At 49.2% G+C, this 27,635-nt stretch overlaps 4 protein-coding genes across 9 annotated transcripts in view; all 4 read right to left on the bottom strand.

The window, feature by feature from the left end:
- Window positions 1-2,982: 2,982 nt before the first annotated feature.
- Window positions 2,983-27,635, bottom strand: part of LOC126503455 (apolipoprotein L6-like) — a 120,239-nt gene continuing 95,586 nt past the window's right edge. Inside the window, exon 4 of the mRNA XM_050145159.1 lies at window positions 2,983-3,447. The gene's annotated coding sequence lies outside the window, so the exon portion shown is untranslated. The remainder of the gene's footprint in view (window positions 3,448-27,635) is intronic.
- Window positions 2,983-27,635, bottom strand: part of LOC126503452 (apolipoprotein L2-like) — a 120,239-nt gene continuing 95,586 nt past the window's right edge. For 2 of the 4 annotated variants that reach the window (XM_050145153.1, XM_050145152.1), the window contains 3 exons: window positions 7,166-7,292; window positions 6,596-6,679; window positions 2,983-4,685 (listed from right to left, as the gene is read on the bottom strand). In XM_050145153.1, the coding sequence (XP_050001110.1) occupies window positions 3,794-4,685; window positions 6,596-6,679; window positions 7,166-7,292 (1,103 nt within the window). In that variant the 3' untranslated portion in view covers window positions 2,983-3,793. Of the gene's footprint in view, window positions 4,686-6,595; window positions 6,680-7,165; window positions 7,293-9,982; window positions 10,086-12,913; window positions 13,057-27,635 lie in introns of those variants that run through there. The other 2 variants (XM_050145150.1, XM_050145151.1) reach the window with 2 other exon arrangements.
- The window catches only part of LOC126503458 (apolipoprotein L3-like), a 96,851-nt gene continuing 72,198 nt past the window's right edge, over window positions 2,983-27,635 (bottom strand). Inside the window, exon 5 of one of the 2 annotated variants that reach the window (XR_007592302.1) lies at window positions 2,983-3,641. The gene's annotated coding sequence lies outside the window, so the exon portion shown is untranslated. Of the gene's footprint in view, window positions 3,679-27,635 lie in introns of both variants that reach the window. The other variant, XR_007592301.1, reaches the window with a different exon arrangement.
- Window positions 15,999-23,415, bottom strand: LOC126503453 (apolipoprotein L3-like). 2 transcript variants are annotated; one of them, XM_050145155.1, is made up of 4 exons: window positions 23,250-23,415; window positions 20,095-20,181; window positions 18,872-18,998; window positions 15,999-17,349 (listed from the first exon to the last, which is right to left on the bottom strand). In XM_050145155.1, exons 2-4 carry the CDS (start codon window positions 20,105-20,107, stop codon window positions 16,455-16,457), a joined length of 1,035 nt encoding a protein of 344 aa, XP_050001112.1. In that variant the 5' UTR covers window positions 20,108-20,181; window positions 23,250-23,415; the 3' UTR covers window positions 15,999-16,454. The 2 variants fall into 2 exon arrangements, with proteins under 2 accessions (XP_050001112.1, XP_050001111.1); XM_050145154.1 differs by lacking the exons at window positions 20,095-20,181; window positions 23,250-23,415 and adding an exon at window positions 19,402-19,483.

The raw sequence follows: 27,635 nt of genomic DNA, 5'->3' as shown, positions 1-27,635 counted from the left end.
CTGCCCAGTATGGAGAGGAAGACCAACTCTACAAATCCATCCTGAAATGTCAGGGTTCTTAAAAAGTCTTTCACATTTTCTCTCCTTGCGTAGCATCAAACTCATCATGGAGAAATAGCAGGGAAGAAGGCGAGGTGGGAATGGTCATCGTGACTGTCCCCGTGGTTGAATTGTGAGACGATATGAAGATTAATAGAGCTTGCCTCTGGTTGTCTCAGAGTTTGCATGGAGAAGGCTCTGGCTTGATTGGTTTAACTTACTGAATGAATAAAATTCTAAATACTGTATTAGGAAGTGAAGTATACATAGAGATACTGTTATGGTTTTGGTCCCTGGTCCCTTTAAGAGACAAGCCATGTCCACTCCCTCCCCCATCTGCTGAGGCAGGCTGGATCTTCAGCTTCCAGCCTGAGCTCGCTCTCTTTTCCATCTTCCTCTCGGAGAGGCAGCTTCACTTCTGCCTCTCTCCCCACTTCTCCGCTTCCCCCCTTCTCTGTCTCTTCTCTTCTCTTCTCTTCTCTTCTCTTCTCTTCTCTTCTCTTCTCTTCTCTTCTCTTCTCTTCTCTCTCTCTCCCCCCCCCATTCCCCCCCATAACCACCTGAATAAATTCAACCCTACTCTGCAAGTCGAGTCTATCCATGTCTCTGTCTTTTGCCCACCCGCTATATGTCTCCCTGCCTGGGACCAGCCACTGCGCGGGGACAGGCAGCCATCTCTGGCTGCTCCCAGGGTCCACTGTCTGCTGCCACATGGCCCGCTACCACCAGTTGGGACCTACAGTATTTCTGCTGCCTACTGCCGCCAGGGATCTTGCAGCATTTGTAAAAAAATTATAAAAGATACAGTGGTTCACTTGGGAGCCTGACATTGGATGCTATGTCTTGGCTGTGTCTCCTTCCTGTACATCTTTGCTGCTTGCTGGCTGCCATGTGGTAAACAGCTTATCTTTGTCATGCCTACCCAGTGAACTTGACCACAGAACACACTGCAATTTTGCTGGTGTTAACTGTTTGCTGCCATTTCTTGTGTTTGCTGTAATTCTTGGCTATTATTCGTAGAGCCATTGTGACAATCAAGGTTTTCTTTTATTTTTTTTATATTTATGTATACAATATTCTGTCTATGTGTATGTCTGCAGGCCAGAAGAGAGCACCAGACCTCATTACAGATGGTTGCTGGGAATTGAACTCAGGACCTTTGGAAGAGGAGGCAATGCTCTTAACCACTGAGCCATCTCTCCAGCCCACAATCAAGGTTTTCTATCACTACAAAGACACTCTGGTGCTCCTCTTTAGGGTCTTGTGCTCTCCCTACACCCAAGCACCCCCGACTCTCCACAGTTTTCATCATTTTCTTTTTAATTTATTTACTTTTGTTCTATGTGCATTGGTATTCTGCCCACAGGCAAGCCCGTGAGAGAGTGTCAGATCTTGGAGTTACAGACAGCTGTTAGCTGCCATGTGGGCACAGGGACTTAAACACAGGTCCCTTGGAGAAAAAAAGTCAGTGCCCCCAACCACTGAGTCATCTCTCCAGTTCCATATCCATCATTTTTATAACCAGAATCAGAAGTCACACCCGCTACAGTTGGCTCTGTGTTGACTGAGCACGTGCCAGTGACAGCCATCTGCAATGCTGTGGACACCATGAATCCTTCCCTTTTTGTGGCTGAGGAGTCACAGCCCATCATGAGGACCATCCTATCTTCCCACATGCAGGACACCCCTGGTGCCTGGACTGAACACAGACCCCAGGGGCAGCAGCTGCAGGCACAGTCCTGTTGTCTGTCACTTGTGTTGGGCAGGACAGACCTGGTCACAGCTCCTCCTCTGTGCTGTCCTTCCTTCACCCTGTCCATCTCCCCTGTCCCTTACTGGTCTCTTCCCATAGCCTTTCTTTTGTTAATAGCACTTCTAACACCTGAGACACATATTACATCACATACATTCATCTTAAGTTCTTTTTAAATGTATCTCTATTTTGAAAATATTTGGATACCTACTAAAATACTTTCACCAATCATTGCCCTATCTATGAGAAGTGACAACAGGCCATCTCAGTTCTCCCCCATACCCACCATGGCTTGTTTGTCTCTTTCGTAAAGGAAGGTGTGTTCCTAGGTGGGCAGAATTTTGGAGGTGAAGTGACCATGGACTGGAAGCTGCAGGGAGCTATGTGGACAGACACTGGACACCTAAAATGGTCATTCACTGAAAGGGCTATGGTGCAGTTGTTTTGAGAGTCCTGAGAGCCTGGAAGAGTGCAGTGACAAAGGCACAGGCTCTTCAAGTGATGTGTGTTGCTCTGGGCCAGACTGACGGAGTCAGGAAAGAGTGCAGGGTTCAAGGTCAAGGATGTGGTGAGCTCTGGTGATGGCTCCTGAGTTAGTTAACCGACAAATGCCTGAGCAGCTGGCACAGCGTTCGCTAACCTGGGCACAAGAGCACAACAGTAGAGAGGACTCCATGAACTTGGACACTGAGGAGCAAGTACTAGGCAGCTCAGGATGCAGATCACTTTCTTTCCCAAGGTTGCCCATGACTTCGTTGTCACTGCTCTCCACCCCCAGGGAGATGGTTGCATCCACATCAAGCTTTCTCCCTTAACCAATCATGCCAGTCCAAGGAAAGACAGAGGGGCTGTGGAACACAAGAATGTTCCTCTAATGGACAAGACCTAGAATATACACAGGCCAGCTCTCAGGCCAGTGTTCAGAACTTGGGAAGAAGGCCGCTTGAGCTGCAAGGGAGGAGGGGACCCTGCTCACTGTTGCAGCCTCAGGGTGCATCTGTGGTCAGAAGGGGTGGCAACAAAAAGAAGGAAACTGGTTCTTATAAATCTGAAATATTCTTGTTAAACCACAATAAAGAAAACAGTCTGTAAAAGAGGAGATGATAAGAATCAGGAGGCAATTATCAACTTTCTGTAGTCAACAATCTAGAAAACATGTGATATCATTTACAGAAAATACACAAAGCATGACCAGGTCGGTGTTTATAAGTTTATTCTTCAGATATTATGGACCAAGTGGAGCCTCCATGTGCATCTCAGCAGATCTCATCCAATTATGGCAGCAGATCTGAAACTTCAGTAGGAATTAAGCCTTGTGATTTCTTTAAGAGTCTGCTTGCAGAGAGTAGAACTCACCAGCCATATCCCGTCACCTCTCCTTCCTTGTAGTGTCCACGGCTGGCACATAAAACCAAGAACCTGTGATGACCGTGCAGATGATGTTCCCAGCATTCCTTCCTCTCTACCCTCTGAGTATTTCATCAAAGGCACCCATCACTCCATGTGACCAAACCATGAAGAAAGAAATAGAATTCATATCCAAAGTTTGATTGTAAGATTTGGAAATATTTGGAATAAACACAGAATTAGGCAGAACTAGGAAGGAGGAGATAGTCTCTATCAGAAAGCAGTGGGAAAGTTGGCAGCTCAGGGACCTGTGAGGATGGTGAGCCTCAGTTAGGAGCAGTGTGGTGGGTGTGACTGGGGAGCAGCCATGCTGTGGCTTCGTCAGACCTTGGATGTTCTTCCCAGCTTGGGAGCGTGGTCCTTATGTGGGATGCTGGAGGTTGTTGGATCTAAGAGGGAGGTGGAGTCTAGTGGGAGGTAACAAGCCTGTCCCATCTGTGTTCTGTGTTCTGGCTTCCTTTCTCTTGATGTGGCCTCTCCTCTAACAGACACTACCACTGTTATGGCATTGGTATAAAGAGGATACATTGCGGAGTCCATGGCTCTGTCCTGCACACCCCACCCCCAGTCCTCTGAGCTGCACTGAAGAAGAGGTCACTGAGTCAGGCTGTCATAAACCCGGATGAGCTCCTGCAACTTCTGTTCCAGTTCCTGAGCCTGCTGCCGCAGCTTTTCAGCAGACTCTGCCTTTGCACCCTCCTGCAAATGATTTGATTCTTGTATGAGGCTGACCACATCTAGCACAAGGGTGAGACCTGCAGTGGCTGCACCCATGATCCGGGCTCTTTTGGTCATTGCAAGAGCAGTGCCTCCAAAGGCTTTCCTCACCTGTCTAGTGTTTCGGGCTGACACCTTCCCTGTGGTCATTAGACGCTTGGCATTATTTGTCAGGCGAGGGCTGGCTTTGGTCAGCTTAATGGCATCAATGTTCTTCCTCATGCCTTCCAGGTTCCGGAAGGAATTCTTAGATGCAGAAATAAGCCTGGGGGTGTTCTTCTCCAAAACTTCTTTAATGACCTTCTCAGTGTTGTTGCTTTTAATGTCGTTCTCAGTGTCGTTGCTCCTTGGCAGAAGCTGGCTGGCTTCAGCTTCCACCGATGCCGTGCTTACGGCTTCCACAATGGTTGTGGAAACACTCGTCACAGCCGCTGCTGCTCCAAGCCCCAAGCCTGTGGCTGAAAGTCCCAGACTGAATCCTGCTGACACAGGTGCCAGAGCGAAACCAAGGACTGTCAGGACCCCAGACAGAGCACCGGTGGAGCTGGCCACCACTTGTGTGATGGTGCAGTCCCTGTGCACCTTGTCAATCTTGTCTGCAAGGGCGTGGAGCTTCCTGATGCTCTCCTCAAGCTCCCGTTTCACCTGAGGATAAACTTTCAAAAAGCTTTCCTTCTCCTGCAGGGCATTTTGGAGGTCGTCTTCATCATCTACATCACTATCCACTGTGGTCTCACTGTGAGCATCACGTAAGTCATCTTCCTCGTCCCTGTAACAGGAGAGGCCAACTGATTGAGGAATAGAGTTTGCAAAGATCTGTCCTGTGGCAATCAGAGCATCTGCTGGGAGTGAAGTGGAGGAGAGTGCGCCGGTTGTACAGGGCCTTTCTTTCATTGAGGAGCAGGTTTGAGCTATAGATGGTGATTTTAATTGTTAAGGACACAATGAGTTAAAAACCATATTAATATGTTCTTTTAATTTTTATTTTATTTAAGTGTTTTGCCTGCAGATATGTGTGTAACATGTGCAGGCCTGGTTTCATGAAGGGCAGAAGAAAGAATTAGATCTCTAGACCCAGAGTTACAGGCAGTTGTGAGCCATCATGAGGATGCTAGGAACTGGACTTCAGCCATCTGGCAGAGCACAAAGTGTTAACTCCTGAGTCATCTCTAGTCATTTATCACACCTTTTTATTGATAGACATTTAATAAAGATGGCTTCCCCTCAAGGCCAATGTTATCACTACCAAAATACTTCTCTGTAGGAACTCTAAAACACAGAGAAGTGAGGTTAGAGAAAAAAATAACCCTTTATTTTAGGGAAGTTAGTTTTCACTGAAGAGAACACTTTCCCACCCCCAAAAAACTCCCCCTTGTGTCAGCTACTGGGCACTGACCTGTCTACCCTACAGTGACCTGCTGGTCAGGGATGTCCACATTTGTTTCGGAACTTGTGATTTGAGAGTCTGCAAATTGCACACCCCTGAGAGACAAACCCTGCACAGGTATTCTTTGAAGCTGATGTCTCTTTGCCCTGCAGCTGTGTGCACACCTGAGCTGGTGGGGCTGCTCACAACTAAGACCCTTCCCCTCAAAACCCAGCACACAATGTTCCCTTCCAGCTGTGAGCAGAAGATAAAGAACCATGAGTGGATCCCCATGGCACCTCACTGTGCTTGCAAGTGTTTCCACGGCAGGCAAAACTGAGAAAACACAACATGTAGGTTCCCTAGCTCTTGCTAGAATTCCCAGCCTGAGAAAGGTGATGTGTGGTCCGATTTTGCTGTCATTTCTGACCTCCAGGGGATCTAGACACTAAAGGCATGGACTCCAGGAGGGAGGGAGACCCCAGGACTCTCATTGGGACTGTATATGTGATCAAGGCCCAAGAAACTTCTGGACACTGAGACTTAGGTAGACAAAGAATTTTTTTTCTTGAGAAAACTTCAAGCTTATCTAAACTGTCTCCCCAGTATAGCTAGACCTTGGGTTTCCATGTCTTTCCTGTTTATGCTAGGCCTGACCTGCCCACGCTTAGCAAGCGTACCAAGTCAGGTTGTGAGAACACTCTCCCTTTGATTCTCAATATTTAGTCAGGTTCCCTATCATGGTACAAACACATGGACCTGAGCTCAGTCTTGTAGAGTCCACATAGAAAAACTTGGTGCTGGACCTGGCCTTCAATCCCTGTTTGGGGATGTAGAGTCACAAGGAACCCTGGTGCTCTCTGGTCAGCCAGTGTAGTCAAATTGATGACTTTTGGATACATAAAGGTAATTGTTTTTAAAGGGACCGGGGAGATGGCTGCTCCCTTCAGACTGTGTATGTCACCCACATTTGGTGGCTCCCAGCTGAGGGGCCTGATGTCCCTTTGGCCTTCATGGATAACATTGTGGTTTAGGGACCTCACTCAGACTCTTGCTTAGTTGTAGTACCTTGGTTTCCTAAAGGTTCTATGTCCAAAAACACTCACTTGTGTTTAGGACTTTTCCAGATGTGTTTAGGGACTCAACTCACTCTAAAGACACCATTAAAATACCTCCCGTGGCAGGTGCTCAGAAACACATTCAAACAGCTTCTCCCTGATGCCGTTCAAGCTCTTATGCACAGTCCCCTTACCCTAGTCTCTCTTTTTTCCAAACTGGAGAGAAAAAGCTTCATTGACTCTGTTACTGCATACCTCTCCATCTTGTCCTCTTCATCTTGTACATCAGGATCTGGAACGATCTCAGCGAGAGCTTCACGCAAGGCAACTTCCTCTTCCCTGTGTCAGGAGAGACTGACTGAGTGAGGGAGAGAGCTTGTAAGATAGGCTCACTCAAGTGCAGGAAGTATACATGCATGTACACACACACACACACACACACCACAAATACTAAAACCAAAACTTTTTTCAAAAGCCAACTTTCAGTGAACTGCTGGGCACATACTGCACGCTAGCCATATGCTGAGCCCCCCACATGCATCCTCTTATGAAATTCAATGGTCTCCAAATGAAGCAGAAGGAAAGAAACTAAGTTCTTATGGACACAGGAGTAGCAGCGGCAGAAACAATCCTGTCCCCTGTGGCTGCCATCTCCCCTCAACCAGAGGCCATCTTCTGCTAGTGATTAGTACTGAGGAAATATTTACTGAGAAGGGACACCCTGAACACTAACTACTTGGTCTACCTGCATAGAGAATTCCTGCCCAGAAAAAGCCAGTGACACAAGGCTCTGGGTGGCTTTGCTAGCATCCCTAGGGAGGTGACCTGGACAAACCAGCTTCTTCCACAAGCTGTTTCCAGGCTTCCTCTTCACTCAGCATGAGCTGCAGGACCTCTGTGCTCCTCGTGTCCAGGAGGTACCCAACCATAGACTCAACGAACTCATTTCTCTCTAGATTGGTTGGAAAAAGAATATGGTTAGAGAACCCTGCTAGAGAACTTGAATGACATCAGGAAGACGCTGGTTAAATATTTCTGAGCATCTGTCCCTTGAGGTATACTTTGGTGTCACTAGGGATAGAGGCTGAGTTGTGAGCTTTAACTCATTTGTAAAAGCCCCAACCCAGGCGACTGTATTTGGACATCTAGCCATTAAGGAAACAAAGCAATGGAAATAAGTGAGGCCATGAGTGAGGTCCCCAATCCACAGTGTCAGTGCCTCATAGCAAGAGGAAGACACTCCCTCCCTCCCTTTCCCTCCTCTATCTTACACCCGCTCCCTTTTCTCCCTTCCCTTGCCTCTCTTCCTCTCTCCAGACACATATAGGGCCCATGGGCTGGTAGAGGTACAGGCTCCCTCTCTCCACCAGGAAGAGATGCTCACGATGGCCCAACCTGCCACACTTTGATTGAGGATCTTGGATTTTTGGGCAGTGAGAGAAGTCTTTTCTTTTAAAGCCACCTAACCAGTGTCACGTTGTGATGTCATCCCGAGAAGACCAATGTACCAGAGTTGTACCATGGTGCTTTGCAAAGATAGGTATTGTCTTCAGGCCAGAACAAGCAGGAAGTGAGTCCCCCATCCCCAGTAGGAGGGAAATTCTAATGATGGCCTCCACTTAACTGTGTGCCTGTGTCACGGTCCTTGAATGTAAGTTTTCCCCTTGATTTTTATTTTATGTATGGGAATATTTGCCTGCTTGTACGCATGTCTATGCACCATGTGTGTGTCTGGGGCCCAAGGAGGGCCTTGAATCCCCTGGAGTGGCAGTTACAGCCTGCTGTGAACCTGATGTGGGCGTTGGGAACTGAACCCGTGTCCTCTGCATGCGCAGCAAGTGCTCTTCACCACTGAGCCACTCTCCAGTCGAAACATGACTTTCCACACTGGAATGGTTAATTATTAATCCCGAGTTTCACCCCAGTGGATGAATAAATATGTATGAGATCATCCGCCCTTCCCTATGCGGTCTGTGAGGAGCGTCCAGATATAAGTAGAGCAAGGGTGCTGGGAGTGAATGCGTGGTTCAAAGACTGAGCTGAGGCATCATGGGAAGTGGGGCCTGGCTGGAGTCAGGTGGGCACCTGGGATGTGTCTTTGGGGCTGATGGGTGCCTTGTCTTGTTCTTTTCTTGTTTCTGCTGTCTGTTTTTTTTTTGTGTGTGTGTGCCATCATATGAGTTGCCCACCCTGTTTCCCTGCCAGGATGGATCGAATCATACAATATTGTAAGCAAAATAAGTCTATTCTCATTGGTCAAAATATAATCAAAGTGAGTAACAGTAGTTTTTTTTTTTTTTTTTTTAAAGTATGCACTGGTGTTTTGCTTGCAAGTGTGTCTATGTGAGGATGTCAGATCCTCTGGGACTGGAGTTACAGATACTTGTGAGCTGCCATGCAGGTGCTGGGAATTGAACCTGGATTCTCTGGATGAGCAGCCAGTTTTCTCGACTGTTGGTCCGTCTCTCCAGCTTTGAGTAACACTAGTTTAAAAAGCTAGCCTTTAGCGAATGAATGAATGAATGAATGAATGAATGAATGAATGGTCTACTGAGCCAATAGAAGAATTTTAAAAGGAAATGGAGGTGGCACAGTGATGCATGACTTTAATCCCAGTACTTGGGAGGTTAAGGCAGGTGGATCTCTGGGATTTGAGGCCAGGAGAAGCCAGGGAACACAGAGATTGGGGGACTGGTGTGGATCAGGTTGGTGTTGGGTGTAGGGTGGATCCTGGGTGTAGGGTGGTTCCTGGGTATAGGGTGGTTCCTGGGTGTAGGGTGGTTCCTGGGTATAGGGTGGTTCCTGGGTGTAGGGTGGTTCCTGGTTAGGAGCCATTTGTGGGTGGAGTTTTTCTTTCAGTTTCTTTCAGGGTTTCAGCTTCAAGTTCAGACTTTTCTTTGGAATGAGAAAGGACACCATCAGGCCCCACCTTAGGTAGGCAGACCTGGTAAAGGAGCTCTTGTCCTGCAGTGCAGGGCAGGTGCCTAACACAGCCTGCAAGGGGGATTGGATTCCTTGGCATTACTGGGGTCCAGGGAGAGAAGGCTACCAGCAGGGAGGGTCTGCTGTGCAGCATGCACCAGCCTGCCTGTATTTTGTTCTGATCCCCAGAACAACATGGGGACACTGGGCCCTGAAGGACAGGTAATTTGAGGTGAGAGTTTCCAGGTGACAGAGATGGACTGGGCAAGGCCTCACTGAGGTGCAGTTACTTCCTGCTCAGGCAGTTAGGAAAGGTGGGTGCCTGAGTTGGATAGGGTGGCCTCCCTCCTCAGGGACAGGGCCCCAGTTGAGAGCGAGTCTCCATGAGGGGCTAGAACTGCCTCCCATCTGAACCTTATTGTCTCCTGTTCCCTCCGTTCTTGTTTCCCTCCCTCCTTCAACTCCTCCCCTTTCTCTCCCTCAACCCTTTCTCCCTGCCCCCATCCTGGCATCCATTTTTCAGGCTGGTTATTGAGAAGGTGACTTCTGAGAATGCACCCCAAGACAAGGCCAGGAAGGGGGGCTACTCTGACCGAGGACTGGGGAGCTCTCTGCTCCCCCTTGGGGTTCTCCTCCTGCATCTTTGACTCCTCAGCAGGCCTCAGCAGGGAGGCCCTGGAGTCCTAGGCCATGAGCAGTAGCAGAGAACAGACTGATTACCTGTGGAGTCCATGACAGCTGTGGGTCTTGGTGTCACTCAGAGGATCCTGAGAGGTTTCCTTACAGCTCACCGGGTGTCCAGGCTACAGGAGGAAATAACAACCTGTGGGACAGCTCTGTGACCAGGGATCTGGTGACCCACAGGTCTCTCCATGGTGACTGCCAAGGGCAGAAAGAGCTGAACCCAAAGCATGTCTGCTCCTCTGGACTCTGTGACTGCTATTTAAGGAAGCCTGTCCTCTGGCTCCAGCCCTGCTGTCCTCTGTCCTGGCAAGGAGGAGGACTAACGGCATGCTGGGACAGTGGAGAAGGTGGCAGCTGAGGACACAGCTGTGGAGAAACAAAGACCCTGCACATAGACTGAGAGATGGAGAGGAATGTTCTGGTAGCCACCTGGGTGTGGGCACCATGTTTCTATTGATGGTCACTTCTTTCTTCCTTTTTTTCCTTCTTCACTCCCCCCTCCTTCCCTCTCTCCCTTCTTTCCTCCCTCTCTCCCTCTTTTTTTTTCTTCTTCCTTCTCTTCTTCCTCCTCCTTCTCTTCTTCTTTTTGGTTTTTTGAGACAGAGTTTCTCTGTATAACAGTCCTGGCTGTCCTAGAACTTGCTTTGTAGTCCAGGCTGGCCTCAAATTCACAGAGATTCACCTGTCTCTGCCTCCCAAGTGCTGGGATTAAAGGAGTGCGCCACCACCGTGCTCCTCCTCCTCCTTCTCCTTCTTCTCTCTTTCTCTTGAAATTGTTTTTTGACACAGGGATTCTTCATGTAGCACTGGCTGTCCTAGAACTCACTCTGTAGACCAGGCTGGCCTCAAACTCACAGAGATCCATGTACCTCTGCTTCCCGAGTGCTAGAATTAAAGACATGCACCTCCACTGCCTGGCTGTAATTTCTTCTACTGACTGACTTAGTCCCTGCTCTATTGCTGTGAGGAGACACCATGGCCAAGGAAACTCTTATAAAATAAAACATTTGGCTTGTTTACAGTTGCAGAGGTTTAGTCCATTTATCTTCATGTTGGGAGCATGGTGGCATGCAGGCAGACCTGGTGCTTTTATAGCTGCGAATTCTACAAACAGATCCACAGACAGCAGGAAGTGAGAGACCCTGGGTCTGTCTTGAGCTATTGAAATCTCAAAGCCCACCCTCAGAGACACACTTCCTTCAACAAGGCCACACCTACTCCAACAACACCACACTTTCTAATCCCTCTCAAGTAGTGCCACACCCTAGAGACCAGGCATCATGGGTGCCGTTCCTATGCCAAGCCAGGATGCTTACTGTTCTTGATGCTCTGACTCCTTACACATACATAATGAAGTCTTTACACATGCCTTAGTAGGTCGAGATCTTCTGAATCCATGTCAAGGAGGTGGTACAGGCATGTATTTAGCTAATATGAGTGTGTTTTCAGTGTTGATAGAGAAAGGACTTGAACCCAGAACATGATAATCCATATCTCACTTGCAGATGACTAAACTCCACTGTCTTAAAGACACAACTGCATTCCCCCCTCTTTATATTACATGTGTGCATCATAGTCTGTGTGTGTTATAAATGGTTCTTCTGTTTCCACAGCACTGCCTGTGTCAAGTACCAGGCCCCCATATTAGTAAATGCACTGGGATCCTCTGATTCCAAGGGACCACACCCTCCTTGCTTCTGCAATATCTTTGCCTTATCAGGACCTGGAGTCCTGCCTGTTTCCAGCCCTACTGTGTGTGTCTTTGACACCTGCTCTTCTCCCTGACTCCTGGACTTTGTGGTAATCCTAATCATTATGTAAATAGTGATACAAAGAATGTTCTCATTGCCTGTTAGAGCCTGCATTTGAGATTATTTCATTATGACATTTGTAGGAGTAGAAGGACTGGGTTAAGGGGCGTTAACACAGGCAGTGTGTGAGGACACTCATTCCTTCATTCTGACCAGTCCTCAGGAGTCTTTGGGGATGGGGACAACTTTATAAAAGGAGAAACACGCACTGCACTGGGATTGCCTGGAAGCTGAGGAAGGAAAGAAACATGTTTAGCAGTGTGGGTCTGAGGCATCAGCTCCTCCTGGGACCTGACCAAAATGAGAGTGAATGACCTGTTGGTGTGGGAAGAGCTGAAGATACTGGTGGCTCATTCTCAGGACTGCACTCTGACCTTGTAACTGACAGATAAGTGTTCTGCCCAAACCCTCCAAGTGTGTACGTAGCCTAGGCTGTCTACAAACTCACTGTGTAGCCCAGGAGAACCTTGAACTCCTAATCTTAGACCTGCCTCATCCAAGTGTTAGAACCCCAGGTTTGTGCCCCTCCCCCCATTCAAGCCTTCTCATATTTGCACCAATTTATAATGAAATAGAAAGAATATTTCAAAAGACCTAAGAACCAGTCAGAGTCTTAGACATGGCAGGTATTCTCAAGTCCCCTCCCCAAAGTGAAACCCAGATTCAGCTCCTCAGGGCCAGCATTCTTCCTGTTCAGTAATGCTAAAAGGGACTTAGGACTTAAGGTGACGGGGATGGAGCCATCTCATCATTCAAAGGTTTAAAAAAGTCACGTTAATACAGAGATGCATCTTAAAGCTAACTTACTGGCCAATTTAAATATCTGGAAGATTGTACCAGCTCTGGGTACACATCCCCACTGTAGCTGTTGGCTGTGGAAGATGGTAGAGTTTTGTAGGACAGATAACAACAACCATCCAGGACAGTAATACGCTCAGGTGGGGCCATAGCCACCCACATGTGCAGCAGGCAGACAGCAGAGCAAGTCCATGGAAACCTGTGCTGGAGTGCGAGGTGCAGGTCAGAGAAGCTTGCTTTAGGCCCAAGTAGGGAAAGTTGGGGAGAAGTGACATCTGTACTAGTCAGGTTCTCTAGAGTAGCAGAACTTACAGAATCCATCTCTCTACATAGAAAGGGGTTTATTAGAATGACTCACGGGCTGCGGCTCAGCTAGTCCAGCAGCAGCTGCCTACGAATGGAAGGCTGAAGACTCCAGACGCTGCTCAGTCCACAAGGCTGGATGTGGGAATCCTGAAGAAGGAGGCTGTAATGCGGTAAAGGGATCGACTTGTTAGTGAGGCGAAACCAAGGAGGCAAAGATCACCAGCTTCCTGCTTCCACGACCTTATATAGGCTTCCAGCAGAAGGCGTGGTCTAGATTAGAGTCAGGGCTTCTCTCGTCAGGAGATCTGTGTTAAAGAAGAGTCTTCCCACCATAAGATCCAGCTCATTGGTACATCTTTTCACTTCAAATTAAGCAAAATCCCCTCACAGGTGGCCCCATATTTGGGTTTTAATTGAATTCCGGACGTAGTCAAGTTGACAACCAAGACTAGTCACACAACTAGACCACTCAACCACTCAACCAGAGTCCACCAACTCCAGGAGCTGCTCTGCCACCCAGACTCAGAAGTTCAGTGTTAGGAAAGAAACCTTTTGAAGGCCCATGAGACAAATGCTGAAACTCAGCTTTGTGGAGCTAAGACTGACTGGGAAGTTTGTGTGTGCCTGCGTTTATGTGCACTGTGTGGGATGTTGTTTAAATTAGTTCAAGTGAAAACAGTTTACATTTTCCCCATCTATACCCTGACTCTGACTTATCGGGATGCAGGATTTGGGGCCTGGTTTCTTCCCTCTGAGCATCTCCAGCATCAGAGACAAGCTCCTATCTGGTACCCACTTTCCCATGGCCTCTGTGGCATGTGTGCCAGACACCCAGCTACCAAGGAGAGCAGTGCCTGCTAGGGGTGAGCAGAGCAGACAATCCTAACTCTGTTTATCTGACGAAAAAGAGATTCTGAGAAGGAAAGTACTGTGCACGGTGTCACACAGCTGATTCTGACTTTGTGTGTTTTTTTTAAATAATTCCAAGGTTTCTAGAATGCTCTTTGTTTGTATAAACACACAGCTTGTCCCTCCCTTGACTGTGCCCTTTGATCTCTCAAACACACAGCCTATGCACTGTTTACAGGATTGTGCACCTTGCCCTCCCTGTCCCCAGGCTGGCACTCTCTCCCACCCAGCACACAGAACAACCCTGGCCTTCTCTCTGCTGCCCCACAGACTGAAGAGAGGCTGGCTAAGGCCAGGGGGTGCAGGCTGGACATCCACTGACTTCCTTCCTTCTAGAATCCAGAACAGGACACTCATTTCTGGGCCTCAGGTTCCACCATGGATCCTGGCACAGACACACATACTGGGAGATTCACGGTGCAGTCTCTGGGCTCCTTGTATCTCACGCGTCCACATTTGCCACCATCCGTTCCTATGGCAACACTTTAGGGAACTCCAGCGTGGTCAGGACACAAGGATGGGAGGACTCTGGGTTCTCTGCTCTCTCCATTCACACCCTCAATTCCCCCATTTCCCAGAGGGCACCCAGAACAGCCACCTTCCCTCTGAGGTGTTATAGTCATCAGTCATGCGGTCTGGAGAATCTGGGCAGCCGGGAAGGAACGAGCAGCCTTCGACAACACATCTAAGGATGTCTGGCAGTCTCTTGTGCGGACTTCCGAGGGAGTGGAAAAAGCACCCAGATTATAACATCGATGCAGTTCAGCCACAGGCTGATGAACCTGTGACCCTGCCCATTGCCTAAATCACGATTATAAAAGGGGGCAATAGTCCTCTTTACAGTGGTTGTGGGGATGGGCCGATATTTCCCGACTTATGGAAGAATCTTCTCCCGACTAAGTTTGATGGGACACAGTGGTCCTTAGCAGTGTGTCCAGTCCCCAGTCCCAACCAGAGGCAAGCTATGGACCGATGTTCCCAGGCTGAGAAGGGCAGTGGGGTCACGCATTCTGAGCAGCTGATGATCCAGAGGACGCCTCAGACAAGCCACTCTCTTGGTGCCACCCTCTGTTCTGCCATCTCTAATACCCACTCAGAGGAGCAACCCTTTCATCTCACAGTGCTTGATGAGTCTCTGTGGTCTCAGCCACCAGTGATTGTGGGACCCTCAATGGATCACTTGCCATCTCTGCTGGGCTCTGTCCCTCTTTCTTATACAAACTCCTCCCCATCCCTCACCTGGCTTCATGGGGCACAGACCCTGGCTCCAAGCTCAGGAGCAAATGTGGATGGTACAAATGGAAGTGTCCAGAAGGAATCCCAACCGAGGCTTCTAAGATCCTAATTAGCTCATGAGGACGTCAATAGCAGCGGGGAGGTTGGAATGTTACCGATCATGACCTAATAATACTTGGTCTCTGACTGTTCTTAGTCCCCTGAATATCCACTTATTGCCACTGCTGTGTTGGATTTAACACTCTCTGACTAAGATAAAAAGCACTTGAGATGTATTAACACAGCAGACCACTAGCTTCCTCCAGCCCACAAACTAAGACCTTCCACAGATGACATTGAGCCCTCTCCAATGTCTTCCCAATTATCTTGGAAATGTGTTCATTTATGGCTTTCTTTGTCTGCTACTATAAAAGCTTCATGAAATGGTTACCATGTCAGAAGATGGACTTTGGGGTCATCTAAATCTGTCTTCCTGAGCCATGGTCACTCCTATCTGGTTCCACAATCAATTATATCTTTTCCCGCTTGAGATGAGAGTTGTATTTTTTGTTGACTACAGCAATGAGCAGCTGCTGCCTCTCAACGCGGAGCTCAGGCCTGGGACTTGCTGTCAATTCCTGTGCTGCTTTGTCCTGCCACCAGTTCCCTTACTGCCCCAGTTGGAGGAGAGGGATCACTCACACTGTTCACCTTGGCTGCACCATCTCCGTGAAACACACACACACACACACACACACACACACAGAAGGGAGAGGTGGGAGGAGAGGAGTGTTCCCACACATGGAGCCACCTGAGGGAGATTTCCTTGGAGTCCCTGAGCTTCTGGAAGGAGGGAACAGCACTTGCACCTGGTGTCCTTGCTAATGACGAGTTCAGGAACCTTTGTGCTTAACCCCTGACTGGCTCACCAGCTGTTAGAGGAAACATGGAGAGCTAGGATACCTCCCGAATCTTCCAGGTTCTCATGGCCCAGGACAAATACACACAGTGAGGTCGTTACAGCAGGAGCAGTTTATTTAGGGCACGAAGACATGCCTGAGACGGGAATGGACTGGGGAGCTGGGGAAGGCACAGGCTCCAAAGCACAGGGCTGGGGGCTCATGGCTTATCTACCTAGCACACACCTTCTGTTGGGTTTGAGTTCTGTGGCTTCTTCTTTCTCATGCTTTGTTTCCGGTAGCTGAGATGGGGAGAGCTTTCCAGTCTTTTTGGTAACTGGCTTCTTCCATGTTTAGTCCAGAGGCTGTTCTCTCCAGTCCCTCCCTGGCACCTCCTCTGGTCCCTGTCTCAGGCTCCAGTTGGACACACTTAACCCACTGCTGTGCACACGAACTTTCCATGATCAGCCATAGGCCTGCGTCTCTGTCCCAAGGACTTGGCTGGACTCTTGTTCCCCTCTAACAGTGTCTCCACAGTCCCCATCTCTGTTCAGTTCCTATCCTCTGACCTCAGCATGTTTTGGGGGATGGGGAGACTAACCGGGAGATAAGCAGAGTGGTGTAGAATTTTTCGAGCTTCCCCATCGCCTCCTCCAGCTCTTCAGCCAGCTCCCTGAGAGCTTCAGCAGACTCTGACTGTGCCCCTTCGTACAGATGCTTTGACGTCTTCACAAGGCTGTCCACATCTTGCAAGAGAGACACACCTGCAGCGGTGGCCCTCTTGAGGCGGGCTTCATCGCTCATCGCCAGAGGGGTTCCTCTCAAGGTGGCCCTCACCTGTTTAGCACGCTGGTCGGGGATCTTTCCTGTTTTGGCGAGGATCCTGGCATCTTCTTCTAAGCGAGGGTTGGCTCTTACCAGCCTGAGGGCATCCATGTGTTGCTCAAGGGCTTCAAGATCTTTGGTGATATCTCTGGCAGCCTGAGGGAGCTTGCTGGCAATCCTGGCCACGGCTGCTCCAGCCTCCAACATATCCATGCCAGTTGAATCATGGTGACCGGTTTTCACTTCATCCGAAAACCTGCTTACTTCCTCCACGATGGAAGTAGCAACATTAGTCATGGTAGCTGCTACCCCCAGCCCCAAGCCAGTGGCAGAGAGCATCAGACTTCCCTCTGCTGTCACTGGTGCCAGAAACAGACCAAAGAGGTCCAGCGTGTCGGAGAAGGTGCTGAAGGAGTCAGCCACTACGTTGGAGATGGCACAGCCCTTGTGTACCGCTTCAGCGTGGTCAGCCAGGGCGTGGAGCTGCCTGATGTGTTCCTCCACCTCTGCCTTCAGGTGATGAAATTCTTTCAGAAACCTCTTCCTGCCCTGCAGGTCTTTCTGAAGTCTGTCTCTGTCTGCTAGGGCCAAGAGTGCTGTCAGGTCCCTCAGCACTTTGTGAAGGGCCACTGCCTTATCCCTGTAAGAGCGGAGGTCAAGTGCATGAGAAAGATGCCTCTCGTCTGTGTAAAACAGGCGGTCACAGCCCCCTGCAGTTATGTATCCAGTCACCACCCAATAGGAACTCTAAAGGTGCACAAGTTCCACTTTGGTGGGTGATATTAGGTATTTCAAAGAGAAACTTTGTTGTCCTTAGTAGGAGGGAGTCACCATAAGGGCTGGAGAGACACTCAGTGGGGAAGGAGCTTGCCGTGTGAGTATGCAAGCTGGAGTCCCATCCCTCAAACAGCAGTAAAAAGAGCCGGACCCCGGGGATGGCTTTGTAATCTCAGTGCTGGGGAGGCAGAGACAGGTAGACCCTGGGACTCACTGGCCATGTCGTCCAGGCTACTTGGCAAATGACAGTCCAGTGAGAAACTCTGCTTCAAAAACAAGGACAGTACCTAAGGTACAGCTCAGGCTATCCTCTGACCTCTCCATGTACTTATGCACACCTTGCACACACATGAACACACACACGTTTGCACATGTCCCATCACAGTCAACCTGAAAGGCAAGGTAGCGGTGGACATTGCAAAATTGTGCTTAACTACCAGGTAAACGCCATCACCTCTAGACAGACGTGCTGAGGGTTGGCTCATTGCCACTAGCACCACCACCATGTGTGTGCTGAGGGGAGTCTGCAGATGAACACAGAACCCCGAATGACATCAATGCCCCCTTCATTCACGGACTCTTTGTGTGTCTGCAGAGAGATCATTTTCCCCAAAGACAAGATTTCTCATTCTCCTCAGCTGCTGGAATGTCCTCTACAGCCCTGGCCTGCCAGACAGGTGTGTTCACCTGAGCACTTCAGCCGTGAGACCATCTAACTTGAGCATCCCGAATCTGGAAGATTCTAAAGACCAGACCAGTCTTTGACCAGGACTACTTCCAAGTTCATGTCTCTGCATCCTATTCAGAGTTTAATCTCACTCAGGACCCAAAGACAGACCCGAGGAGACATACCCTGGTCTTCCTCTTTCCCATATGACTGTTACCCGTTTTACAACCAATTTGGGTATTCTGGTTGGTTTATTGAGGAGGGGTGGCTGAACATGACTTTTCCTGGCAGACTGTGACTAGGAGTTTGGTACCACATGTGCGCGGTGGTCAGCAGCTGTCTCCCAGTCTTAAGCATAGGCTTAGTAGCTGTCACCAATCCATGTGTTTCTTTGGCTCTGCCCAAGTTCAGCCAAATTAGTAGTAAAGAATAATGCCATCTGACCTTGACAGGCATGTCCATGCCCATGTATTACACAAGTCTTACATGCTACAATCCACTAATCAAAAGTGAAATGACCCTTTCCCCTGTGGGTACCATGTCCCCTCAATCTGATGTAGCTGCTTGCCAGGGACAGCGTGTTAGAGTTGTTTCTGAGGATTGTGGAGGAATGCCCTTGACTCCATCTCCTGGGACTGTCTGAAGTGTGTGTGCCTGCCCAGGAGAACCTGTCATGAAGGGGTTTGGGGGCAGTGATGGGGCACCCCAGAGAGGTAACCTGGGCAACTTGGCCTTGGATACAAAGGCCTCCCAGGCTCCATCTTCGGTCATCAGGCGATGCAGGCCACCTCTGCCTGCAGTGTTCTGGAGGTGCCCAGGGGCTTCACCGGTGAAGAGTCTGCTCTCTATGTGAAACAAAGAATGAAGTTAGAGACAAGTCAGAGGGGCTGAGGCGACATGGAGAACAAGGTTCTTAGTGTCATGCCATGAGCGTTTGTCACATGCCGTTCTGCTGATGGATTCACCAGTGTTGTGGTGTTGTGTCCTTTGGCTTCTATGCAGTAGTCGTGAGGCCCTGTGTCTAAATTTATAGGTAGAGTCTACATGGAATGAAGCCATTGCAATGAAGCAATATAAACCGAGTCCCCAATACACAGTCCTGGTGAACTCCCTCCTCTCTCTCTTTTTCTCCCTCTCCCTTCTGTTACTTTTCATACAAACACAGCAGCAGAGGCATCTGCACTTAGTGTGAGCCTGCTCCCACTGCAAAGCAGGCAGAGAGCCCTCACGCTAACCAACCTGCCTCACCTTCCTCATTTACACTGGCGCCCAGAGCTGAGAGGAAAGACAGACTTTTGTTCTCCATCTGTCCGTGGTATTGTGAGACATATCGTGGGAAGGAGATATATATGGAGGTGTCACTGGGGAAGGGGAAACTTCAGGGCTGGTTTGCATCCACCTTGTGCATCTGCCACATCTGTGCCTCCAAAGGTGACTTTCTCTGCCTCTGACACTAGCTTATTGGGTCAAAGTGCAACATTGGAAAATGGAACAGAATTGATATCAGAGTGTGTTGAACACAGCAAGGTATTGTTTTTGGAGTTATCTTATATTCATAATGAATATGTCTAAGTAGATTACAGAGCCAATGATGACCTGCTTTGGACGAGACTGCAGAAGTATTTCTTCCCTGATGGGAGCTCTGCCCTCTCTGGATATTTGGAAATTACACAATCAGTCTACCACGTTGGTGAACCACGCTGACTTTGGGAGGTATGATGGCGCCACGTGCCCTGCTGTCCTCTACATCATAGGACTCGCCTGGTCACAGCAGAGAGGACAGGTGGAGGGAAAGTAACCCCTCAAATGTCCCCATACAGGGCTAGGACATGGATCCCTAGAGACTTAGAGCTAGGGCACACACCTTGGTCTCTGGTGGCCTCATCCTTATCTGGTGTGCAGATAAGAGCAGAGGGCAGCAAGGTCGAGGGTCATGCCTACCTCTAGAGGCCATGAGTGCTTCTGGATCCTGGTCGCCCGTCACAGGATCAGTGAGGGATTTTCCTGACAGCTCACTGGATGTCCTGGCTCTAGGAAGAAGAAACACAGTTGGGCTAAAGTGGGGATAACTGTAGGAGAGGCGGGTGACCACATCTCTCGTTGTTCCACGGTTCCCTTCAGGGTGGCTGCCAAGAGTCAAAGTGACTTAATTCACAGAGCTCAGTCTTTCCCTGAATCACATAGCTGCTATTTAACAAAACCAGGCTTCTGGCTCCCTCCTGTCCCCTCGCCCCAGCCTGGGAAGAAGCCTACTGTCCTGTGGGCTCCAAGGGAAGTGGGACACACTGAGGACATAGTTGTGAAAAAGACAGGAAGTGGAGAGAGGGAAGAACATTCTGGCGACTACTCGTGGGTGGGAACTGTGTTTGAGCAATACCAGGTACCATCAACAGAGCGGCTCTGTTTCAGGGGCCTGAGCAGCCAGGCTGGGGCTTAGGACTCTGAGAAGAGGCAGAGAGCACGGAGTCTGCATTCTTACTCTGTCCTACTCTGTGATGACATCTTGTTTTGGTGTAATAAGAATATTCTGTCAAAAACCAAAGTTGAGGCCTGGGCCATGCTCTGAGACATCCCAGCCTCCTCCAGGGAGCTCAGTAAATATCTCTCTTGTAAATTGCATCCTTGCAGGTACCGTGTTACAGTCACATGGCCACATTGAATCCCTGTGCTATGGCAGAAAAAATGAAGTCCCTTCCTGGTCAAGTACACCTTGGGGGGTTCTTCCTCAGGTCTCCTTACACAGGATACGGAGGGATTCCAAGGCACAGCTGGCCCTCACCTGCTCCACATACATCCAGACATTCCCGCTAGCACCACCCACCCGCAGCCTAGATCCGAATGAAGGTTCTGTCTACCCTCCCTCCAGTCTTGGATCTCTGTGGTGAACCCTCTGCACCACTGGGAACAACCATTCCAGGGTCACTGAATGACCCAGGTGTGTCCCTGGGTCCTTGGGCTGGAGGACATCAACTTCACAGAGATAAGTCACTTCTGTCTCTTGGAAGAAAGCTGTGAGGTGTCCCTACCTGCATAGCCAAAGGTTCTCTTCTCTATTAAGCATGGGGTGTTCCCAGGAAGATGGCATCTCTGACTTCCTACTGTGTGCAATAGCTGCCCCCACCCACTGCCCCCACAGTCCTCCACACACAATTGGTTTTTCTCAGACTTGAGGTCAATAACACAGTGACTAAGTGACTTGTTCCTGACCAACAAGGCACAAGAAGGATCCTGAGGGGTTTCTTGGGGCATCTGCTAAAGGCACGGTGTGTGGAAGACATGCAGTCCCTACCACTTCCCTCCTGCCTCACAGGTACAGGACCTCAGAGGCTGTCATCTGAAGAGTAGGAAATTCGGGCGACAGTAAGCATTGGTGAAGTGTCTGCACCATGCATCTTATAGTTCTGTGTGAGTCTGGGCAGGCGGGACAACTCAGCAGTAGAGTTCTTGCCAGGCAGGCCCTAAGCCCTGGGATTGAAGCCCAGTACCACAAAAAATGAATAATTATATAAAATTTTGTCTTGCTCTACCTGTATTAAGCCCTCCATCTGGCCAGCAGGACAGTGAGTCTTCTAGGATGAGTGACTCCCTGGTTATGTCCCAGGAAATGTGAGGGTGAGCCTGTCCTTTCCTGCTCCTGGCCGACTGAAGTCCCAGGCTGAGAGCCTGTGTTCTCCATCAGTGCTTGAGCTCTCAACACAGCATCTCCCGGTGTCTGCCTGACTTCGTCACTTGGGCAGAAGGGGTGAGGACAGCACGCTCCTCTCTGAGAGAATCCTTAATTCTCTCCCAGGGTCAGGTTCAGGACTTTGAACCTATCACAGAGGTCCCCAGCCCAATGCAGGCTCTTCTCCTAATCTCCTCAAACAACTTCCAGTTTGTTTTTTTTTTTTTTTTTTCAGGCCTGTATTGGGCTGTTCCTCCCCATAAGATGCCTGCATCCTCCACCCACTGAAATCTCCCAGGCCTCCTCTTTCCGGCTGGCTTCTGCATTCCCTCTGTGGACTGAACACAGTGTTTTCCTGGGTTCTTCTCTCCATTAGTCTTGGGCCAGCACCAGTGCCAGCCATGATCCCAGTAGTAGCCCAATGCTGGTTCCAGATCCATCTAAGTGGGTACTGTCGTCCCGAGCCCACAGTGCCCCTGATCTGGGCTCTGGGAGGTATTTATTGGACACAGAGTCACTTAATCTCTGAGGACATGGCGTCATTCAAAGATAATGAGTAATTGCTTTTTAATTTTCTTCTTCTTCTTCCTCCTCCCCTCACTTTATCTTCCCAATGTTTCTAGAACGTTCTCCTCTTCGACGGGCACAGGGGACTAAAACCCCTCCCTCCACACAAACCTGAAGTCTGATCTTTGACCTTGTGGTTAACACACAGTTCAGTGAGATGTTTACCTGATTTTTCACATTTTCCTTTCCTGCCCCAACACTGACGCCCTCCCCCAGCTAATACACAGGGAACCATTTCTCTCTCCTCCATTCCCTACAGACTGGACAGGGGTCAGAGGAGGCCCAGTAGGTCAGGTCTGTGACCCACCTATTTAGCCTCTTCACAGACTCTTCAGCAAAACCCACTCCCTAGGTCCTCAGTTTCCCCATGGCATGGCAGAGATACATACTCAGAGACAGTTGGTGGCACACTCTCCGGGCTTCCTGTATCTCCAAGTCAGCATTTGTCCCCAGCTGGTCTAGGCAGCCACAGTCCTAGTCTACCATCAGGATGCTCTCAAGGACCAGTGAGTTCTGAGTCTCCTGCCCTCCTCCACACCCTTCAGTTTCTCCATTTCCCCAGCTGCTGGGCGCCCAGAATCTGCTTTCTGTCAGGAGTTGCTGTCTGGACCTCTAGGCATCCTAGCCCCTGAGCTGAGCCCCAGACCACATGCTGACCCCATCTGAGGGTTTGCCCATTCTTTCTTGTGTTTAGTGCGGAGAGAAAGATCCAGATGCCAACCTGGCTGCAGGTTCTTCTAAACTCTGGGCTGGCAATGATGCCTGAGTTCCCTGGGTTCATCTCTACAATGAGGCAATTATCTCTCTTTCCCCAGGTAAAACTGTGAGGATGAGGAGGCAGAGCAGCCAAAGAGGCTCAGCTTACCAAGGAGTCTCTGCAGGGATGAGTTTGTCCAGGATCCAGATGGCCTAGGCTGTGTAGATCCGGTCACCAGCTGCACATCTGAGTCAGAAGGAGCAGTGGCCTCTGGCCTGATGAACTCAGCTGGGAAATGGAAAGCAAAAGTTTCACCTGTGCAGCCCTGATCCAATCAACACACTGGAATGGACACTTGGAGGGTGCCACCCACAGCCCCGCCCACCTTGCTGAGTCAACAGAGTGACCTCAGCTCAACACTCCCATGGGGGAAGACACACCACCGCGGAGTGGGGAGCCCTCCACAGATCACCCCCAGCCCCTTGCTGCTCTGGCAAGCCTCCCCAGTGCCCTAGCAACCCCCTTCCCATCCCCTACTGCACTTCAGCAGAATGTCCCTGTCCCAGATATTTGAAGAGGACAGCGCTGCTGATGGTGGCAGGCACAGTGTGTAGCCCCCTGTCTATGTGGATACTTCTGCCTCACGTTGGTGCTCTGTGCTCAGATCTATCACACAGAACCTCTGAGAAAGCCCAGGAGCTTTCACGGCAGACTCTCTGGCTCCCATGACCCCTTGCATAGAGGAGCCAAAGCCCACTGCAGACAGGAAATTTGAGTCAACAACAGGTGTAACAACTGTGGAACAGGTCTGCTTTGTTCCATGCTGCATGGGATTTAAACAAGGCTGGACCTCATAGGCCAACCGACCCTTGTGTCAGGACAGGTTCCATTCCACTCGTGTGTCCTTTGGAGCTTGGTGGCCATCCTCACTCTTGAGAGATCCACACTACTGCTGCCAACACGCTTACTTCCACATCGGGCTGGAGCTTAATCAGCATTTCTTATTATCCAGAACTTTCCTGGTTTATAACAGACAGCAGCGATTGTGTTAATATGGAGGGAGCGCTGTGACTTTCTGTTGAGGATACTGAGCTACTGGGAGAGGTAATGGCTTAAATCTCAGGATTCAGAGACTTTCCAAGCCCAAGCCAAGATTTACCATCAGACAATAAACTCTTGTGACCATACTTTCTACCTTGAAGTTATTTGGAGTCTGGGCAGTTCAGTCTCAGCACCCACATCGAGTAGCTCACAGCCTCCTGTAATTCCAGGTCCAGAGGAGCTGACACCCTGTTATGATCTCTGTAGGCACAGCACACAAGTGGAGTACACACAGACAACCAGGCACTAACACACACACACACACACACACACACACACACACACACAGAACCAATAAGATTATCAAATGTAAAGTTATTTTTGCTGTTCTCTTTCTCCACACTCCCCTGCTCTGTCTCTTTCCCTCCATCACCAAGGATTCAGCCTGACAGTGAGAAATTCACAGTCAGGGGCAGATCATTAAAATGTTCACAGAGATGGTGTTTTCTATTTCCATCCATTTGCCTGCAAACTTCAAGAAGTCCTTGTTTTTTACTGCTGAGTAGTACTCTAATATGTATATATTCCATACTTTCTTCATCCATTCTTCAATTGAAGGGCATCTAGGTTGTTTCCAGGTTCTCTTTGATTTAATTCCTGAGTGAGGTAAGCCAGACCCAAAAAGAGGAACATGGGATGTTCTCACTCATATTTGGTTTCTAGCCATAAATAAAGGACATTGAACCTATAATTCGGGTTCTTAGAGAAGCTAAATAAGAAGGAGAACCCAAAGAAAATCATATAGGCATCCTCCTGAATATTAACCTTCCTTCATCAGGTGATGAAAGGAGACAGAGACAGAGACCCACATTGGAGCACCGGACTGAAATCTCAAGGTCCAAATCAGGAGCAGAAGGAGAGAGAGCACAAGCAAGGAACTCAGGACCGCGAGGGGTGCACCCATACACTGAGACAATGGGGATGTTCTATCAGGAACTCACCAAGGCCAGCTGGCCTGGGTCTGAAAAAGCCTGGGTCAAAACTGGTCTCGGTGAACATAGTGGACAAGGAGGACTACTGAGACCTCAAGAACAATGGCAATGGGTTTTTGATTCTACTGCACGTATTGGTTTCGTGGGAGCCTAGGCAGTTTCGTGGATGCTCACCTTACTAGACCTGGATGGAGGTGGGTGGTCCTTGGACTTCCCACAGGGCAGAGAACCATGATTGCTTTTGGGCTGACGAGGGAGGGGGATTTGATTGGGGGAGGGGGAGGGAAAGGGGAGGCGGCGGTGGGGAAGAGACAGAAATCTTTAATAAATAAATAAATTAATTAAAAAAATAAAATAAAATAAAAAAATGTTCACAGAGAGCTGAGTGACAGCCTGGAAGGGGGTCTCAGAGCAGAGAATGAACCAGAACATTAATACATCATGAGGAAAGTCAACATGGAGCAATAGGACAGTTTACAGATTTGCCTGAAAGAGAGAATTAAAAATATCAACCTCTAGGGAAACAAGGAGAAACTATCTCACTTGGACCTCCTGAAGATAACGCTAAAAAATGGATCCCAGACCAGTGACATGACAAAAAATGTCATGCAGTGTGGCTGCCACTCCAGAGGTGGGGATGCCGAAAAGACTTTTGCTCCAGATGCAACTGCAGCCATTGGGAGTGTGGCCTTAATGCAAAGGGAGGTAACCCTGCTTTGGCTTTGGGAGGAAGAGGGTTATCACCAGCACTACCTAGTGGACCTCAGAGGGCTCTGCAGCCACGGCATCTAGGTACCCTGGTTATTACAACCATGGACTCAAACATGCTGGACACTCACTGTACTAGGTGCCCAAAACATGTCCACCTCTTTTCTCGTCTCCCTTTCTCTAGGGAATCACATAGTAGGGACATCACATAATAGGGACAGGTGTCCTTCAACTGACTATGTGAAAAATGGGGCATCTGAAGTCACTCAAGAGGCAAACATCCCAGGTCTGCAAAACCAGGGAAGAGAAGTACATCCCTTGTTCACAGCTCTGGGTGAACACAGGGAAACAGAAGAGGCGCTCACTGCCCCCAGCCCTGACTCTAGCCAACCACCTGATTTCGAGAAGAAGCCTATTTGTCTTTGCTCAGATGAGACAGCAGAGCCCAAATCACAAGTGCCAACTTCCAGGAGGGTCGTAGAGGAACTGTATGCAGAGGATGGCGTGTAACCACAATTACCCTATTTCCATGACAAAGTGCAGTAACTCTCCTCAGTTTGACACACATATGCAGGTCAGGGATGGCAGGTGTATCTACGGAGGGACTGCAGTTGCTCTGTGATTCCGGTTCAGACAGGCTCTAGTGACTGACACAGAGCCTGTGGCTCACCTTCAAAACTCCTGCTGAGCCCTGAGGATGCTGCCAGTGAGCTTATGGAGAAAGGGGATCCAGCTTCAATGGTGCTCACATAGGAGTGGGAGGAGAGAAAGGAGGGTCCATGAGAGTTGCTCCCCCTCCCTCTGCAGTTCCTCATAGTGGGGCCAGGGCACCACTCACTCCTTAGTCACCAGGGAGATGGTTGGCCGGCATCCCTTTCAGGTCAATATGTTTAAAATATCTCAAATTGTGGTCCTAGTCTCCACCTCCTTTGCTGTCGTAGATATAGGGCGAATAGGGCCGCTGCTATTGATGCAAGCTAGTCAACGCTTTCCAAAGCCAGTCCCCACATGAGTGAGGCCACAAGTGTTATACAGTAAACGGACAGCTGGCAGATCTATCTGACTATCCACGGAGTGTATATGCTCAGTCCACCTGGAGAACCTGTTTTTGCAGAGCTACGGGCACACTTGTCCTTTGGATAAGTCACTGTCAATTCTGTAAAAATCTTGTGAACTCATGGCATTTCTCCCTTCTATAATATCCATGCAGTGTATGAACCGACTTTTCCTGTAGGGCAACTGGGTACCTCCCCCCACACCGTGAAGCCATGGCGTGAAAAGGATTCAGTCAAGTCCTTTTCTCATAGCCAAAATCTACATAAAATTAATCCCCCACAAACTTTCTTTATTGACAGCAGTCACTGAGAAGAAAGGAGCCTCATACAGCAGGCAATGTGTCTGCTCCAACAGCAGACTCAGGAATCTACTGTCTCCTGCTCTGACGTAACAGACTGCTAATATTCTGTATTTACTCTCCACCTTGGTTTCAACTAACATGAGATCATAGCCCAGGAAATTAACTGTTTGTACAGGAAAAAGTCCTGGGTCACTAAAACTAGCTTTAGAGAGAAAAATTCCCACCCGGGCCCCCTGCTTTTGCAGTGGCACATGAGCGTTTACCACAGGCTGTCAGTGTTAAAAATGGACCTGGTATCCTGTGTGTCAGTGAGACAGATGTTAGCATGCAGGCACCTGTACTGGCCTTGGGGTCCTGACAGGATCCGTCCTCACTGTGGTCACTAGGAGCTCCTCCTGTGCACGTTTGCTATGTTCCCTTTTAAAAGGTGGACCTGCTCCCTCCCCCCCTCCCCCC

The sequence above is a fragment of the Alexandromys fortis genome, unplaced genomic scaffold (assembly GCF_014885135.2).
Source record: "Alexandromys fortis isolate MF-2015 unplaced genomic scaffold, M_Fortis_MF-2015_v1.1 scaffold_2_1_26212458, whole genome shotgun sequence".
Classification (NCBI taxonomy): domain Eukaryota; kingdom Metazoa; phylum Chordata; class Mammalia; order Rodentia; family Cricetidae; genus Alexandromys; species Alexandromys fortis.
The sequence above is the reverse complement of the archived record's forward strand: the minus strand, read 5'-3'. Positions and strand labels throughout refer to the sequence as shown.

Excerpts from the sequence above, each read along its gene's own strand:
- LOC126503453 (XM_050145154.1), bottom strand. The coding sequence starts at position 19,459 with ATGGAGAACAAAAGTCTGTCTTTCCTCTCAGCTCTGGGCGCCAGTGTA. Across the intron at positions 18,999-19,401 it reads CGCCAGTGTAAATGAGGAAG|AGAGCAGACTCTTCACCGGT; the intron begins GTGAGGCAGGTT and ends TGTTTCACATAG. Across the intron at positions 17,350-18,871 it reads TCCAAGGCCAAGTTGCCCAG|GGATAAGGCAGTGGCCCTTC; the intron begins GTTACCTCTCTG and ends CCGCTCTTACAG.